The sequence below is a fragment of the Anguilla anguilla genome, chromosome 5 (assembly GCF_013347855.1).
Source record: "Anguilla anguilla isolate fAngAng1 chromosome 5, fAngAng1.pri, whole genome shotgun sequence".
Taxonomy (NCBI): Eukaryota; Metazoa; Chordata; class Actinopteri; order Anguilliformes; family Anguillidae; genus Anguilla; species Anguilla anguilla.
Genome location: NC_049205.1, coordinates 47,197,921 through 47,212,269, shown reverse-complemented (window position 1 = coordinate 47,212,269; position 14,349 = coordinate 47,197,921). Strand labels below are relative to the sequence as shown.

Here is a 14,349-nt window from a genome sequence, read left to right as displayed (position 1 = left end):
TAAAATGTGTATTGCTATTGGTTTTTAAAAAAAACAGTAAAAACGCTTAGAGTAAAAACAGTATAAAAACAAAGTATTTGCTGTAGAGCCGGCTGCTTTCTCTTTTCATAACATCCTTTTATGTGCTATCATCAGTGAAAGAACTTTTCAGTTCTACATGAGTAGCTACTGTACTGTACAAATCTCATTACACCACTAGCACTCGAGGAAAATCTTGTTGTCCCAACTTGGGGGATGCCAGGGTGTGGGGGAGTGGGGGGTGCAGTGAAGGGGCATAGTTTTTTTTAATTTATTAATTTGTCTGTTAAGGAAAACAATTCTGGTTATTGGCTTTTCAATGAGAATATTTTTGTATTTTGTTGTTCTGTGCCAAAAAAAAAAAAAACAAGATAACATTTTTGGAGCAGTTTCTACGAAACTCTATCTGTGTTTTAACATGTTTTAAATTCACCAAGCTTTCCATCACAGCACTGGTTGTTGTATTTGCATTTGTCATCAATTAGTCTTTTCCTGTCAGGCATGTGTGTGAGGGGTGTGATTTATTTATGCATCTGTGGCTTCTGTCTGTGTGTCTCGCTGTAATGCGCATATTTTTATAAGCATGAGAAAGTGATTTGCACCAGGAAATTTATAATCCGTATTCCATAAATCTCACTCATTATGGTGGAGGTGTTGATATTTTTTCCACATCGAATGGAACCTCTTCTCATGCACCATGGATCATTACCAGGACATGGAATTTAATTAGAATAATATGTGTGAGAAGTTCCACGGTGTCTGAGTGTTTTTCAGCCTGTGGTGCTCTTTGCTTGTAATTGAAGAAAGAACATGGAAACAGTTGTCGCTGTTACCGATTTCACACAAGTGCCCCACGCTGAACTCCTTCGTGGTTCGTTCACATTGCATTGCTGAAGCTCCATAATGACTGCTGCGCTCCACTTTATTAACAGCACTTGCTGACAGTTAGCCACACTGACAGTCGCCAAAATCGACTGCTTGTCTTAACTGCAGTCGACTGGATGAGGATGTACAGCATCTGATTTGTTTTGGAGCGGCTTTTGCCATATATCCAGGGTGGATTTATGGCATCCCATCTGCGACTGCTTTTAGGCTTCGATCGTCCATTCCAAGTTTGCTGAGAGATATTTATGTTTCGGGGGTTTTTTGTGGCAAGATTACATTGCCACAAGATTACATGACAGTGATTATCTGTGCTGGATCAATCGGCCATTTTTGATCCACAGAACTTATCAGCCGTTTCTTCACATTCTATTGAGAGGGGAATGAATGTCTTCACTTTTGTCTGTTCTAATTTGACCTCCCTTGGTATTAAGCATCCTTCTACACAGTGGGGCTTTGTACACTGTACTAAGCTTTTCATAACTGATTTGTTTTATGGCAAATTATTTTTACAAGTCTGCTCAATATTCTCACCGTGTCAATTAGCAGCTGTTCTCTCATGTACTGCTTAGGGTCCACAAATGCTGTTGAGTCTATAAACTAGGATAGACGTAGTGTACATACGAGTAGATTTATTTTTAAGAGCTGGAGTGTACATTTTTCTTTACCCCTTCAGGATGTTATGGCTTTGACTCTTAAGTGACATGAGACAGGGTGCCAGTATCCTTCAACATTAAATAATTCTCACATTCATGACAATTTGTCACACTTGGCAGACTTGAGTTCAAACAGAACTCTTAGACAGGAAGCACATGGATAATGAAATACTCTCATGTGCATTGTGCGAAGTCAGTGCTTGTAGAAGCTGCAGTTACCTTGTTTTTCAGTTTGTATCTATTGTGCTACGTTTTCATGTCTTTATATGAGTTACACATGTTAAGGGAATTGAGTGTAATTGGCTGAGATATTGTGCACAGAAAGGAATGAGAGAAAATGTGCAAGCATTGTTTTAGACCCATATGTGTCATTGCCTTTCTCACTCCTTGAAGGTGTGGTCCTTGTGTGGTGCTGATGTGTTCTTGTTGAGCATTACCACTTTTTCCTGTCCTGTGTTTTCCCCTCTGTGGGTGTTAGCTGTGCAAGCCAGTGTTTGAGCCATATGTCTGGTGGATGGCTTACACCAGAAATCCTCCCGCCTACAGACGCATGTTATCACTTAGGTCTGGTCTTCGTGGTATGCTGTGACTTTCTCAGACTCCCCTGGCTTGCTTGTTCAGACTGTGTTAGCTAGCCCTCCTGGAGAACCTGGCTTCATTTTAACTACAGCCAAGGAGCATTTAATTGGAACAAATGACTGCAAACGGTGGTGAAAGTGCAGATTTACTGCATTGTAAGCACACATTAGACACACAGAAACTACAATTACAGAGCAGTTACACTGAAGATACACTACATTTAGGCTGTCTTCCAACCGCAAGGGAGCCAGTATGAAATCAATTCAATATAAGAAAGAGTACAATTTCTAAAGCTTAAAGACCACTTCTTAACATATCCATTCAAGTAAAATGTGATTATATATTTTTCTCTGACTACTCGTGCACATGATGGTCTACCTATATTTTAACTCTGACATTTCTTGTAGACGGGTCTTGAGATTTTTGTTGTTGTGGAATGGGTAGGACAATACTGTAAATGCGTAACTGCTTTACTGCTTAGCAGATTGACCCTAGGATGAGACTGAGTGTCAGATCTGCAAAATGGAATGCATGTTGGAATGCATTTGACATCATTATATTCCGTTATAATTATAGAATTGAACGCACTCAAAGCCATTTTCACTGTTCACAGTTTTTTTCGATGAATCTGGCTTTCTCGGTTACACAGATTTTATTTATTTTTTTTAACATGGTCAAAGTTTTTTTTTGTAATAATATATTAATTTGTTGCTGTCTAGAGTTATTGGTTGAAGTATTTTTGAATGTGCTAATCACAATGCCTTGAGAAAAATATTGAGGATTTTTTTATTTAAAATGTTAGACATTACAGTGAGGGAAAAAAATCTTTAAGGAGCTGAGAGCGGATCCTCTTAGAGAGAATCTCTGCACACATCTGCTTCACATTTCTCAGGCTGTAGAACACAATACCCAGGAGCTGAGTGACAGTATTAGCAGGGAAACAAAAAAATAAAGATTACAAAAAAAGATTTTTCCATTAATATTTTTTTCTTCCCCACCACATTCTCAGTGATATAGGAGCTATGAGCTTTTCCGATGGAAGCTAACTAGCTGGGAAATGCATTACTTTGCTCAAGACATTAAAATATTAAAATATCTGATGACAAAGCAACAACCGATTTTGTGTCACCCTCTTACTTTGAGCAAATCAAAAGCTGGACATATGGAGTCCATTAATTCCTGGTACATCCTTGTTGTGAAAGCATATTGTTTTAAGATGGCGTGGCAGGCTGAACATTCATCATATAAATACCAACACTTAGTCATGATACGCTGATGGAATCCATTACGTTAACGGTACTTGGTAGAATTCGTTTAAATGCTAATGGCTGCTCTGAACCTTATGTCGCTTGCTGAAGGAAAGTGTATTTGCAGTTGTCAGTCTTTCATTCACTCCCTCTCATCTATCAAAGGGGGACTGCAGCTAAGGGATGTGTAAGTGTCTTATGCACCTTCTGAGAGCATTTCAAGAGTGAGCTTCTGTCTCTGTCAGCAGCAGAGATCTAGGGTATTGTTCAAATGGCAAATAGTTGTGTCTTGTTTACCAAAGTTCTCAAAGAGAGGTTTAGGCTTGAGAGCATTTTTTAATAGGCATTAAAAATGGCATCATGTTGGCTCTTCTGACTGTAAGTCAGATTTGTATTCTACTATGGGCTACGAGAATAAAAATAATTTGAATACATTAACTGAAATAAATTATGCTGCCTCATTAAATAAAACATACCTGTCATGGTGGGGGATTTTCCCCTCTGATTTCAAAATTAAAGCCTCAAATCTTCAATATTCAATTGTATGTATTTTTTTTTTTGCTTGCTTCAATTTTAACATGACATTGCAGCTTATACAGCTAACTTGTATTATTACATATTAGAAAAACAAACTTGAATCAATGTACAGAAATGCAAGGGGTGTGCTGTGTTCATAAGAAGCTTTGAGTCCTTTGAAATGGCTTGTCAGATTGACTTCACAGGGGATGAAAGATAAAAAATGTTCCGGTTCAAGTTCATGTAATGAATAGCTAATTAAGAAAAATTGCTGCAAACCGGGAATGGTGGCATTTCCACCTCTCTGTGTCCACTGGAACTGATTGAGATGTATATTAGACGCAACAGCAAAGGAACAGTGTGTGTGTAATGGGATTATATTAATTGGACCATGTTCGTTTTGTGTCTGATAATGATGGGATTTGGCTGCTTTAAGACACAAGGTTCCACACGTCACTTCATAGTTTTAAATGAAAATCAGGTGCTTCGCTGGTGCAGGGAAGTCTACATTAAAGTATTTCTGGTAATTAAACTCAAGCACGAGTCAGATTTGATTAAAAAGTGGCCCCTTTTTGCTGTTGACTGCATGTGCTTGAAGGTTACTCCAAGTGTGTCAGAATTATAAATGCACGCTCAACATGCATTATTGATGACCTAGAACAGGGACAAAAAGAACTTTAAGGCTTAGCTTGTATGATTGGAATAGAAGAGGTTCCATAATGATTAACTCACAATTCTTAGTTCAGCATGGTGGTAATTCTGGGGAAAAAATTAAATAAATAAAAAAGTCGTACAAATGTTTTAAAATCTACTTATGATCTATGTGTATTGAAAAAGTAAAAGAAAAATCTATATCAACTGAGTTTTGTTCTTTAAGTTATTTTTTCTGCACTATTAGTTTCATGCTATGAATTATTGCTTGTTCTGTGCTGCAGCAAAATAGTTGCCATTTAAACCAGGCCAAAAATTAAGTGACAATTGTAATATCATATGTTTTTGTATTTTAAAGAAGCAGAGCTGATGTTAAATGCAGTGGACACAGATATGTTCTTAGACAGGCATAATTTGTATTTTCACAGACTTTTCTGTTTCATAGTGGTGTATTCTGAGAAAAAAAACTATATGACAAAAGAGCACCAGTATAGGAAAAAAAAACATGACAAAGTTATGCTACAACACAAACGTTCAATTTTTCACTTGGACCACAAAACTACAATAACTTATGAATGACCACATGTAGGTCTACTGTGTTAAAATGTAATTTTTGGTTTTTCAGCTTCATTGCTGCTGCTTACAGGGAGATTTGACATAAAAAAGAAAGAGTGGATACATTTTTAAAAAATCTATCTGTAGATTCTGTGAGGCCACGTTGTCTGTTGTTGAGTTGTCCCCTTAGCCTTTTGCCGAAGAACAGGTCTGCTGGGGAAGGAACAGATATGATTCAGCTGCATAACACTTGCCTGGCTGAAACAATGCCAGCGCAGACATACGGTAACCTCTGTTCTGACATCAGTTCAGTACAGCTGAATGGAGCGCTCCACCTCTCTGTGGTCAGTGGGAAGATTGCCTGTGGCCCCAGAGCTCTTCCTGTGGAGACAACGAGGACGGCGAGCCACACCTCGCAGAGCAGCCCTGCCCTCTGGGGGTAGCGATATCTCCGCTGAGCTGGCTCCTCTCATTCATGGAACACTGGCTCACGCACTGCGGCATTTCGAGAAACCACCTAAGAAAATTAGAATAAGTTTTTGGCCTTTTCTGCTTATTTGACTTTTAAGATTTAAAAAAAAAAAAATGAAAACCATGAATCCACACGCCAGTATGAAACCATATGCGGGCCACTGGCTGGTGCTACAATCTCACAGTGGCCTTCCCTCGACAGAGGCAGCGGAGTTTTTCCACAGAAAGAAAGGTGGTGGGGGATGATGAGGGGCCTGTCGCCAAGCTGTGAGGCAGACGCTCAGTCACACATTCATCTGAGGCCACGTAAGACCAGCCTCCATAGTGGACAGGAAGCTCAAAACAGCAGCAGGCAAAATGACAAACACTGACTCAAGCGCGTGTCATGAAATTTAAACCCCATTAGAGTGTAGAGAATGGCTCCCTGCCCACCATAAATTACAGTGCTTCTAGTGGGTGAGTGGCTGGAGATTTCATGTCTTCATATTGCAGTGGTGGCGCTGGTGTATGGTGGCTGGTGATGTTGTGTCCCCATTGTTTTAGGCAACGGGTGTGGCTGGATCTATCCTACACACATCAGGGGCAATCTCTGTCTGCCTGGAGCACTTTGTTAAATGACATGCCCTGCACCCTCCCAGTAAATACATGACCCTCAGTTCCTTATGCCTCTTAAAATATATTCAATAAAATGGTGTATCATGTACAGATTAGACTGGTATTGACCACTTCCAGATGTGAAACTATTTCAATCTGACTGGGTAACAGAAAAATAGGAAAGGTTTCACAAAACCTTTTTATTCACAAAAAAACTTATTTCTCATGCTCAAGTCAGTTGTCAATGAAACATTGATGAATTCAATAATCTTTACACTGCACAATACAATTGAGCATTACATGTATGTTTTTTCTATTATGTCAGCATACAGTGTGCACGAAGCTTCACTGCTCTGATTGAAAGTTTTCAACCTGAGTGATACCCTCAGAAATAGCAAAAGCATACAGTAACTTTGCATGTTTGAATGTATTGTTTTGTCATGTCTGTTTGTTCTGCATTAACTACATTGTTTTGGATGTTTTGTCATGTCTGTGTTTGAATGTTAGAGAACCACAATGGAAATAAGCCTGCTGGATTTCTTGCGTTTCTATCCTCGACAATGTTTAAAGGATTACTGTCAGCTATGCATTCTTATGAAATCTCATTTTTAAATTGCAAAAAATTCATTAGTTCATTCATTAATTCATTCATTGAATGCAGAAAGGAAGAAACATCCACAGGGAGCACCATATTTCTGTTCTCCCCTCACCACTGAAGGGGATGGTTTTGGATTTTTTCACTATTCACTATGATTTTTGTTTCACTTTTGTACCACACTATGATCTGCCTATATATTGCTTCATGTTGAATTTCACATGTATCAACAACCACTGCGTCCCTATGGCTTAGTGCAGCTCCAAATCCACGGTATGTTTTCCAGCTTTTCTGTTCTGAAGCCAGTGTGCTCACAGTTGCTTTGTTTCTCACCGACAGGCTATTTGCTGCACCCTGGTAAACTGCAACTGTGAGAGTTTCAAGCCAGGGAAGCTGAAGAGGCGGCAATGTGAGCACTGCAAACACGGATGGGTAGCGCATGGTAAGGCTGGACCCAAGCCACCACCACATAGCTACACGTAGACAAAAAAAAATGCACCTTTTTTCAATTTGTGCTTTTTTTGTACGTGTTTTGTCTGGCAGCACTGAGCAAGCTGAAAGTGCACCACATGTATCAGGGCAGCCAGGTGGAGATAGTCCACTCCAACGTGGTCTTCGACATCTGCAGCCTGATGCTGTACGGGACGCAGGCCATCCCGGTGCGGCTGAAGATCCTGCTGGACCGGCTCTTCAGCGTGCTCAAGCAGGAGGAGGTCGTCCAGATCCTCAACGCGCTGGACTGGACTCTGCAGGACTACATCCGTGGCTATGTGCTGCAGGTGCGGCCCTTATATATAACTACAGGGCCTTTCGCTCAAAAAAGTAATAATAACAGGTTAAAGCGATGAGCCCTGGCAAGGATATCATTTTTGTGATTTGTATCTGAGAATCCTCTTCCCTCTCAAACATTCCATTAAAGAAATGGAGAGCCGACCCCCGCCCATTAAATATTTAAATAATTAGCAAATATTATTTTGTAAAGTTGCCATAGCAAGCCACCGCTGTGGCACTAGCTATTAGTATGATATCAAATATTCAGGCCTTTGCATTTAATGTACGTTAGCTCCTCTAATAGTGAATGTAAAATCGAAATTCTCAACAGGCTATCAAATGAATGCTGTATGATGAAATATTTACCATGGTGACAGCGTGAAGTTGCAGCTTGACTTTCAAAGACTGGTAGCGCTCATGAGTAATTACAGCTGTGCTGAGAAGGACAGCTGCTGGATCGATGTGAAACCATCTCCCCTCTGATCTCACTCACCCTCCCTTGCATGTAATTGGACTTGGAGGGGGAAAGTCCACTTGATTTAAATTAGGAAAAATTAAGACAAAGATGAAACACATTGATGCATTAATTACACACCCCCTTTTTACGTCTATATACATGAAGCTGTGTAGAATTTTTTATTTGAATACGTCAGTGTGCTTAGGGCTGTGTTGCATCTTAATTCCTCTGGGTACAAATTCTTCCCCATTCAAATTTATAATTCAGCTCGAAGGCTGTGAACTGAATTCCATTTTATTTTTCAGGACGTTACGGGCAAAGTGCTGGACCGTTGGGCGATTATGACCTTCGAGGAAGAAATAGCTACACTGCAGCAGTTTCTGCGCTTCGGGGAGACCAAGTCGATCGTTGAGCTAATGGCTATTCAGGACAAAGAAGGGCAGGCAGTGGTCGTGCCCAGCACCAGAACCAACTCCGACATCCGGACCTTCATCGAGGGCAGCACCCAGCGCAGCCCGAGCCTGCCCAACAAGGTGGAGAAGCTGAGCACCAGCAATGTGCATCACTTTGAGAACTTCATCAACAGCATGGCCTTCATGCTGCCCTTTCAGTTCCTGAGCTCAGTCCCAGCCCCGCTGCTTGGCTCCTCCTCCGGCTCTTTCCTCCTGGGGCAGGACCTGAGGCGGGAGCAGCAGTGCAGGACCGAAGATCCCGCCCCTGTCCCCGCCTCTGCCACTGAGGGCAGCCTGCTGGGTTCCAGCTCCGCCTCCTTCATCTCAGACATGGAAAAGGGCGATAATCCCCTGGACTCTGCCACGCCTAAAGTGGAGGCTGAGGACTTCCCAACCAGCGACAATTATTCGGATGCCCCCTCCACTCCCTGCACACCCTCCATGAGCTCTGATGTCATGCAGATGTCTCCCGAGAGCAAGATGAGATCCCTGGAGAAGAGCGGCAGTGGGCTCAAGAAAGGCCGCGTCTTCTGCAGCGCCTGTGAAAAGACCTTCTACGACAAGGGCACCTTGAAGATCCACTACAACGCCGTGCACCTGAAGATCAAGCACAAGTGCACCATCGACGGCTGCAACATGGTCTTCAGCTCCCTGCGCAGCCGCAACCGCCACAGCGCCAACCCCAACCCCCGCCTGCACATGCCCATGAACCGCAACAACCGCGACAAGGACCTGAGGGGTGGCCTGTCTGTGGCCAATTCCCCGGAGAGAGAGAAAAGGCCAGAGTTTGGCGCCGTCCCCGCCGAAGGCCGGACGGGCTCCAGCTACATCGTCAACAGCGCCGACTCCAAGCTGCAGAGTGGGTTCCCCAGCATCAGCCAGAGCGGGATCTTATTCCCCAACCTGAAGACGGTCCAGCCTGTCCTGCCCTTCTATCGCAGCCTCGTCACTCCCGCCGAGCTTGCCAACACCCCCGGCGCTCTGCCCTCCCTGCCGCTGATCTCCTCGTCTGTTCTGGCCAAGCCCGCCGTCACGGAGCCTTCCGCTGACCCCATACCAAAGAAGAAATCCCGCAAGTCCAGCATGCCCATAAAAATCGAGAAAGAAGCAGTGGAGTCCGCGGGGGACCTGGAAGGCGAGAGCAGCGCGGACGAGGAGATCCCCCCGCCGGCGAGGGAGAAGGACGAGTCCGACAGCGGCAGCTACGTTTGCGAGAAGCAGGCGGCGGGCGACAGGGAGGACTGCGGCGTCATTCAGGCCACGGACCGGGAGAACCCCGCCGCCCTGCCGAGGGCCCTGGACTTCCGGTCGAACACGCCGCACGGCGCCAGCAGGGAGGAGGACGGGCCGCAGCACGCAGACGCCGGGGTGAGGTACACGCTGGAAGGCAGCGTGATAATGTGCGCATCTCCCTTCGACGCCAGCCAGAAAGAGAACCACGGGCTCGCCAGCGCGGCTCTGGGCCTGGAGGCGGACAACTGCTCAGGCACGCAGTCCGGAAACAAAGCCTCCGGTGGCGACCGCGCGGAAACTGACCACAGGGCCACAAACGGAGGACTGTTTAAAATATTAACAAACAGCAAGGAGGCCCCGGAGCTGTGCGCGGAGGACTACGAGGACGGCTTCCCGCACACGGATCCGCAGGCTGTCTGCTCGGACAGGGAGGACCTGCCCCGCCACTGCGAGATCTGCAGCAAAACCTTCAAAAACCCGTACAGTGTGAAAATGCACTACCGCAACGTTCACCTGAAAGAAATGCACATGTGCACTGTGGACGGCTGCCACGCCGCCTTCCCATCCAGGAGAAGCAGAGACAGGTGAGACTCCAGCCGCGCCACTGTCAACTGAACTGAAGCATGAAATTACACACTTAACGAAACATTTAAACCGCCGCGCTCCTTACCCCTCCTAATCTTAAACCAAAGAAAGTGCGTATGCCGAAAGCGTTTCTTTTTGTGTGTGCGGTGTTTGATTTTTGTAACTTTCCCATTTTTGTAACCTTCAGGCACAGTGCAAATCTGAACCTACACCACAAGCTGTTGACCAAAGACCATTATGGAGCACCAAGCACAATCTACCCCAGCTCTTCTCTTTGCAGAGATACACCTGTCGACTATCGCCAGGATTTCCCCTTAAAGGACCCTGTCGGGCAGACATCTGTGATATTCAAAGGAAACAACAGGATGGGTTTGGTCTTTCCCATGAGTAAGACCGCAGAGAGTGGGCTGGAGCCACTCGGGGAGGTGGACATGACGGACGAGGCCGTGCTGGACCTCAGCACCACCAAGTCGGGGGGCAGCGTGCGCTCCTCTTGGGACTCGGACGGAGGCAGCGAGGAAGGCTTCCCCATGGAGGACAGCGACGAGAGCTGCGACGGAATAAGTCTGGCCTCCAAAGAGGGACTGCACCTGAACCTGGCAGAGAGACCCAGCAGCTGCCCCACACAGCACATGCAGGGCAGCTCCCCAATCACCTGCCACATCTGCCAGAAGGTGTACAGCAACAAGGGCACGTTCAGGGCTCACTACAAAACCGTTCACCTCCGGCTGCTGCACAAATGCAAAGTCCCCGGGTGCGACACCACGTTCTCGTCCGTCAGGAGTCGGAACAGACACAGCCAGAACCCCAACCTGCACAGAAACTTGACTGCAAGCACAGCACATGATCAGGAATAGCCTGAGTGCTTCTTTCAAATGGGTTGCAATTGACTTAATTTGTGCTATCGACAGCTCAAATAAAAATTATATTGATATAATCCCTTTCCTTGAGAAATTGACATGACAAGAAGAGGTGTTGTGGGTGCTTTTTCCCGAAATCACCGTGAAGTTAATATTTTTGGAGTACACTTTAATTTCTGTGCAACATGAATGGTACAAAAAGCACATTTCCCCAGAAGTTCACTAAAGTTCATGTTGAAAGGGGTTTTATCGATTTATCTTTCAGGTACTTCTGGTTGTATTTTCATTGAAAAAAGTAAACAACTAACAATATCATGAAACATGTCAATTAACTGAGTAACTTGAAACAACCAAACCTACTGGTTACATTTAAAACATTTGTAAAAAGAAAAAAAAGAAAATGAAATGAAACACAATTGCAAGTTGAAAGTTGTACTTTTTCCTGATAAAATTGGTTTACATCCACTTTGTCCTGAATAAATACTTAAAATATTAAGGAATGACTATGTGTACAACATATTTACTGGGTCAATGTTGAGTATTTCTGCATTTGGAAAAATAAGCTCTGAAAAAATAAATACAGATCTTTAAACCTGGGAGTATATTTTCAAGTACCTCAAGCCTGATCAGAACACTGGTCTGATGAGGCCTTTTTTTGTTGAATTTACATTCATGTCTATCACAGTAAAGCAGCAGTTTGTTTCGTATTACATCACAAGGAAATGTCTACTTCATATGTGGCATCTTAGTCGTTGTCTCCACTTTTTTTATTTCTATGCACTTACAAGTATGTAACGATCAAGACATTTCTTGCCTTACAGTATGTTTCACATAAGTCCAGGTCTGGTTGCTATGGGACCCACAGTACCCATTCTAACCCAGCATACTTGGTACAATGTTATTATTTTGTTGTGTCCTAATTGCATTTCAATCAGCGGTACTGTGTGAACTGTTTAAAATGTTCTTGTTAATTAGTGTTGGCCTGATCTGATGTCCACATTTTCTCGTGAATTAGAGTATTGTTTTGATGGAAGCGGCTGTGAAGTCTTAGGTTTGTGGCATTTTCAGACTATGATCCTTAAAAAAAAGTCTTTGTTGAAAATGTGTTGTGTACTTGCTAAATTATTGTTTGGTATTTTTTGTATAGCTTTGTTTTTCTTCCATCTTATGTTGTTGCTAAAACCTAAAGTTGACCAAAGATTTATCTCTGATGAGGTGTTTAAAAATCCTTGTACATGGGGTAATCAGTATTAAACAGCAGTTTTAGATCATTTGAGATGTTTTCAAGCCGTCAGTAAGTGTATCAAGGCTAAACAGTGCTTGAACTTGGGCTCTGTTCAAAAAGCTATAAATTGTGTTATTTAAAGAATTGTATATTTTTCCAGTTCTTTGTGTAAACAAATTTGATGTTGCCATTTTTGTCAACTCAAGCCATGAAATATAACCATGTAAATATGCTGCTTGCTTGTCTTTTCATTGCGGACATTTGAACAATGATGATCTGGAGTGTTCAATCTAATACGAAAAAGGTGCTCAATGTGGGTGTAGGTTTTTTGTTTCAGCCCAGCAGTAATACACCCGATTCAGCTGATCAACTAATCAAGGTCTTCAATCAAGACCTTGGCAAGTAGAATCAGGTGTCATAGTGCTGGGCTAAAACAAAAATCAACATCCACACCGGCCCTTTTCGGAGAAGATTGCACACCCCTGGTATAGATGTTTTTGATTAATTGAGCATTAAAAGCTGTTGGTGTAAAATTAACAGGACACAACACTTAAAACAAGGTACTGTAAAAAAAAAAAAAAAAAGTCTTACACTGACAAAGAGACAATGAAAGCTATGAACAGAGCCCAACATCAAAATCTAGTCACAAAAGATCTGTACTATGTTTATTTAATTGTATATTTTGTGAATAGAAACATTTGTACTCTTAAAGAAACCAAAAAAACTTAACACTGTATCTGGCTTTATATTGGATGTATCATCTATTTGCATCTATGGTAATTAATTTACAGGATGGTCAAAACACATTTCTCAAACTAGTGTTCTATTATGCTTCACTTGTTTGTTTCTCAGTGTGCTTTTGTAACTTTGTTTTATTACGCATATAATTAAAAATGTGCTATATTACCATTTCTTTGTCATGCTATGAGTTTTTGTAATAACAAGCTACAACATTAATAAACATCCATATTTTTTGATTTATTGTAATGGTATTCATTCTTGCTAAATAAAAAGCCATATTTGTTTGCATGCTTTTGTTCAGCTTGACAGTCATAACTCTTCTGTCACAAAAAATGTTTTCTACACAAAAATGTGCAAAAGAAAATGTTTTTATAAGGCAGGTAACATAAAAATAGCTGTAATTAAAGTGACTAATAAAAACAATGTTTCTTGTAGCTGTGTATTCCTTCCTTGTAGACTTGCTCTGACTATTGCAGAACAATCTTTAAAATAAAAAAGTAGCAAGAAACATTCATTTCAGTCACATGCACACACAAATACATATTTTTTTAAAAACAAATCAGCTACAGTGAGCTCATTAGTGTTTCTGCTAAAGTCAACAGCCTGTGGCAAAGAAATCAAACTTGCTGAGAACACTGTGGAAGGAGTGATGTCATGAAGAACCTGTCCTCAGGTCTCGTGGTGAGTTAGTCTTAGGGTTGAGCTAAGGTCATTACCTGTTGGCTCCAACAGCTGTCTTCCACACACACATGGTTTACGTAGGGAACCAACAGACACATTACAAAGACATTTAACACAGTCAGTAAGGAAACATGTCTTTCCAAAGAAAAAAAAAACCTGCCTCACCTTCTTAGAGCAAGACAGGATTAAATAAATTGTGAACTAATACGCTGGACAAATGTGTTCATGAAATCACTCAGGACAGTGTCATCTCACATTGTAGTCTACATGTTTAGGGCATAGAACTAAAGTTGAAGCGGAAAAGGTACTGTAGGAATTCTACACTATAAAATGTTCAGTAGTTCTTTGGTATGCAATATCCAGAACACTGCAGCACCCCTTCCAACTTAAAAACACTACTGACTAAAGCATTACATAACTCACTAGATATAGTCAACCCACAACTGTAATTTCCATTTGTAGGAAGCTATTCATCACCACTTATAATCTAAAATGGCAAATCCTAATGAGTAGACTGATCATTTTGCACTGATGTGGAAATCTAGTGCCACTCTAAAGCCTACTGCTAGGCTGTTATTTC

The 14,349-nt window shown here is 42.3% G+C and overlaps 1 protein-coding gene across 3 annotated transcripts in view; it reads left to right on the top strand.

The window, feature by feature from the left end:
- The window catches only part of bnc1 (basonuclin 1), a 36,110-nt gene extending 22,786 nt beyond the window's left edge, over positions 1-13,324 (top strand). For all 3 annotated transcript variants that reach the window (XM_035418166.1, XM_035418165.1, XM_035418164.1), the window contains exons 2-5: positions 7,104-7,206; positions 7,308-7,543; positions 8,298-10,261; positions 10,450-13,324. In XM_035418166.1, coding sequence (XP_035274057.1) covers positions 7,104-7,206; positions 7,308-7,543; positions 8,298-10,261; positions 10,450-11,119 — 2,973 coding nt within the window. In that variant the 3' untranslated portion in view covers positions 11,120-13,324. The remainder of the gene's footprint in view (positions 1-7,103; positions 7,207-7,307; positions 7,544-8,297; positions 10,262-10,449) is intronic.
- The last annotated feature ends 1,025 nt before the right edge of the window (positions 13,325-14,349 follow it).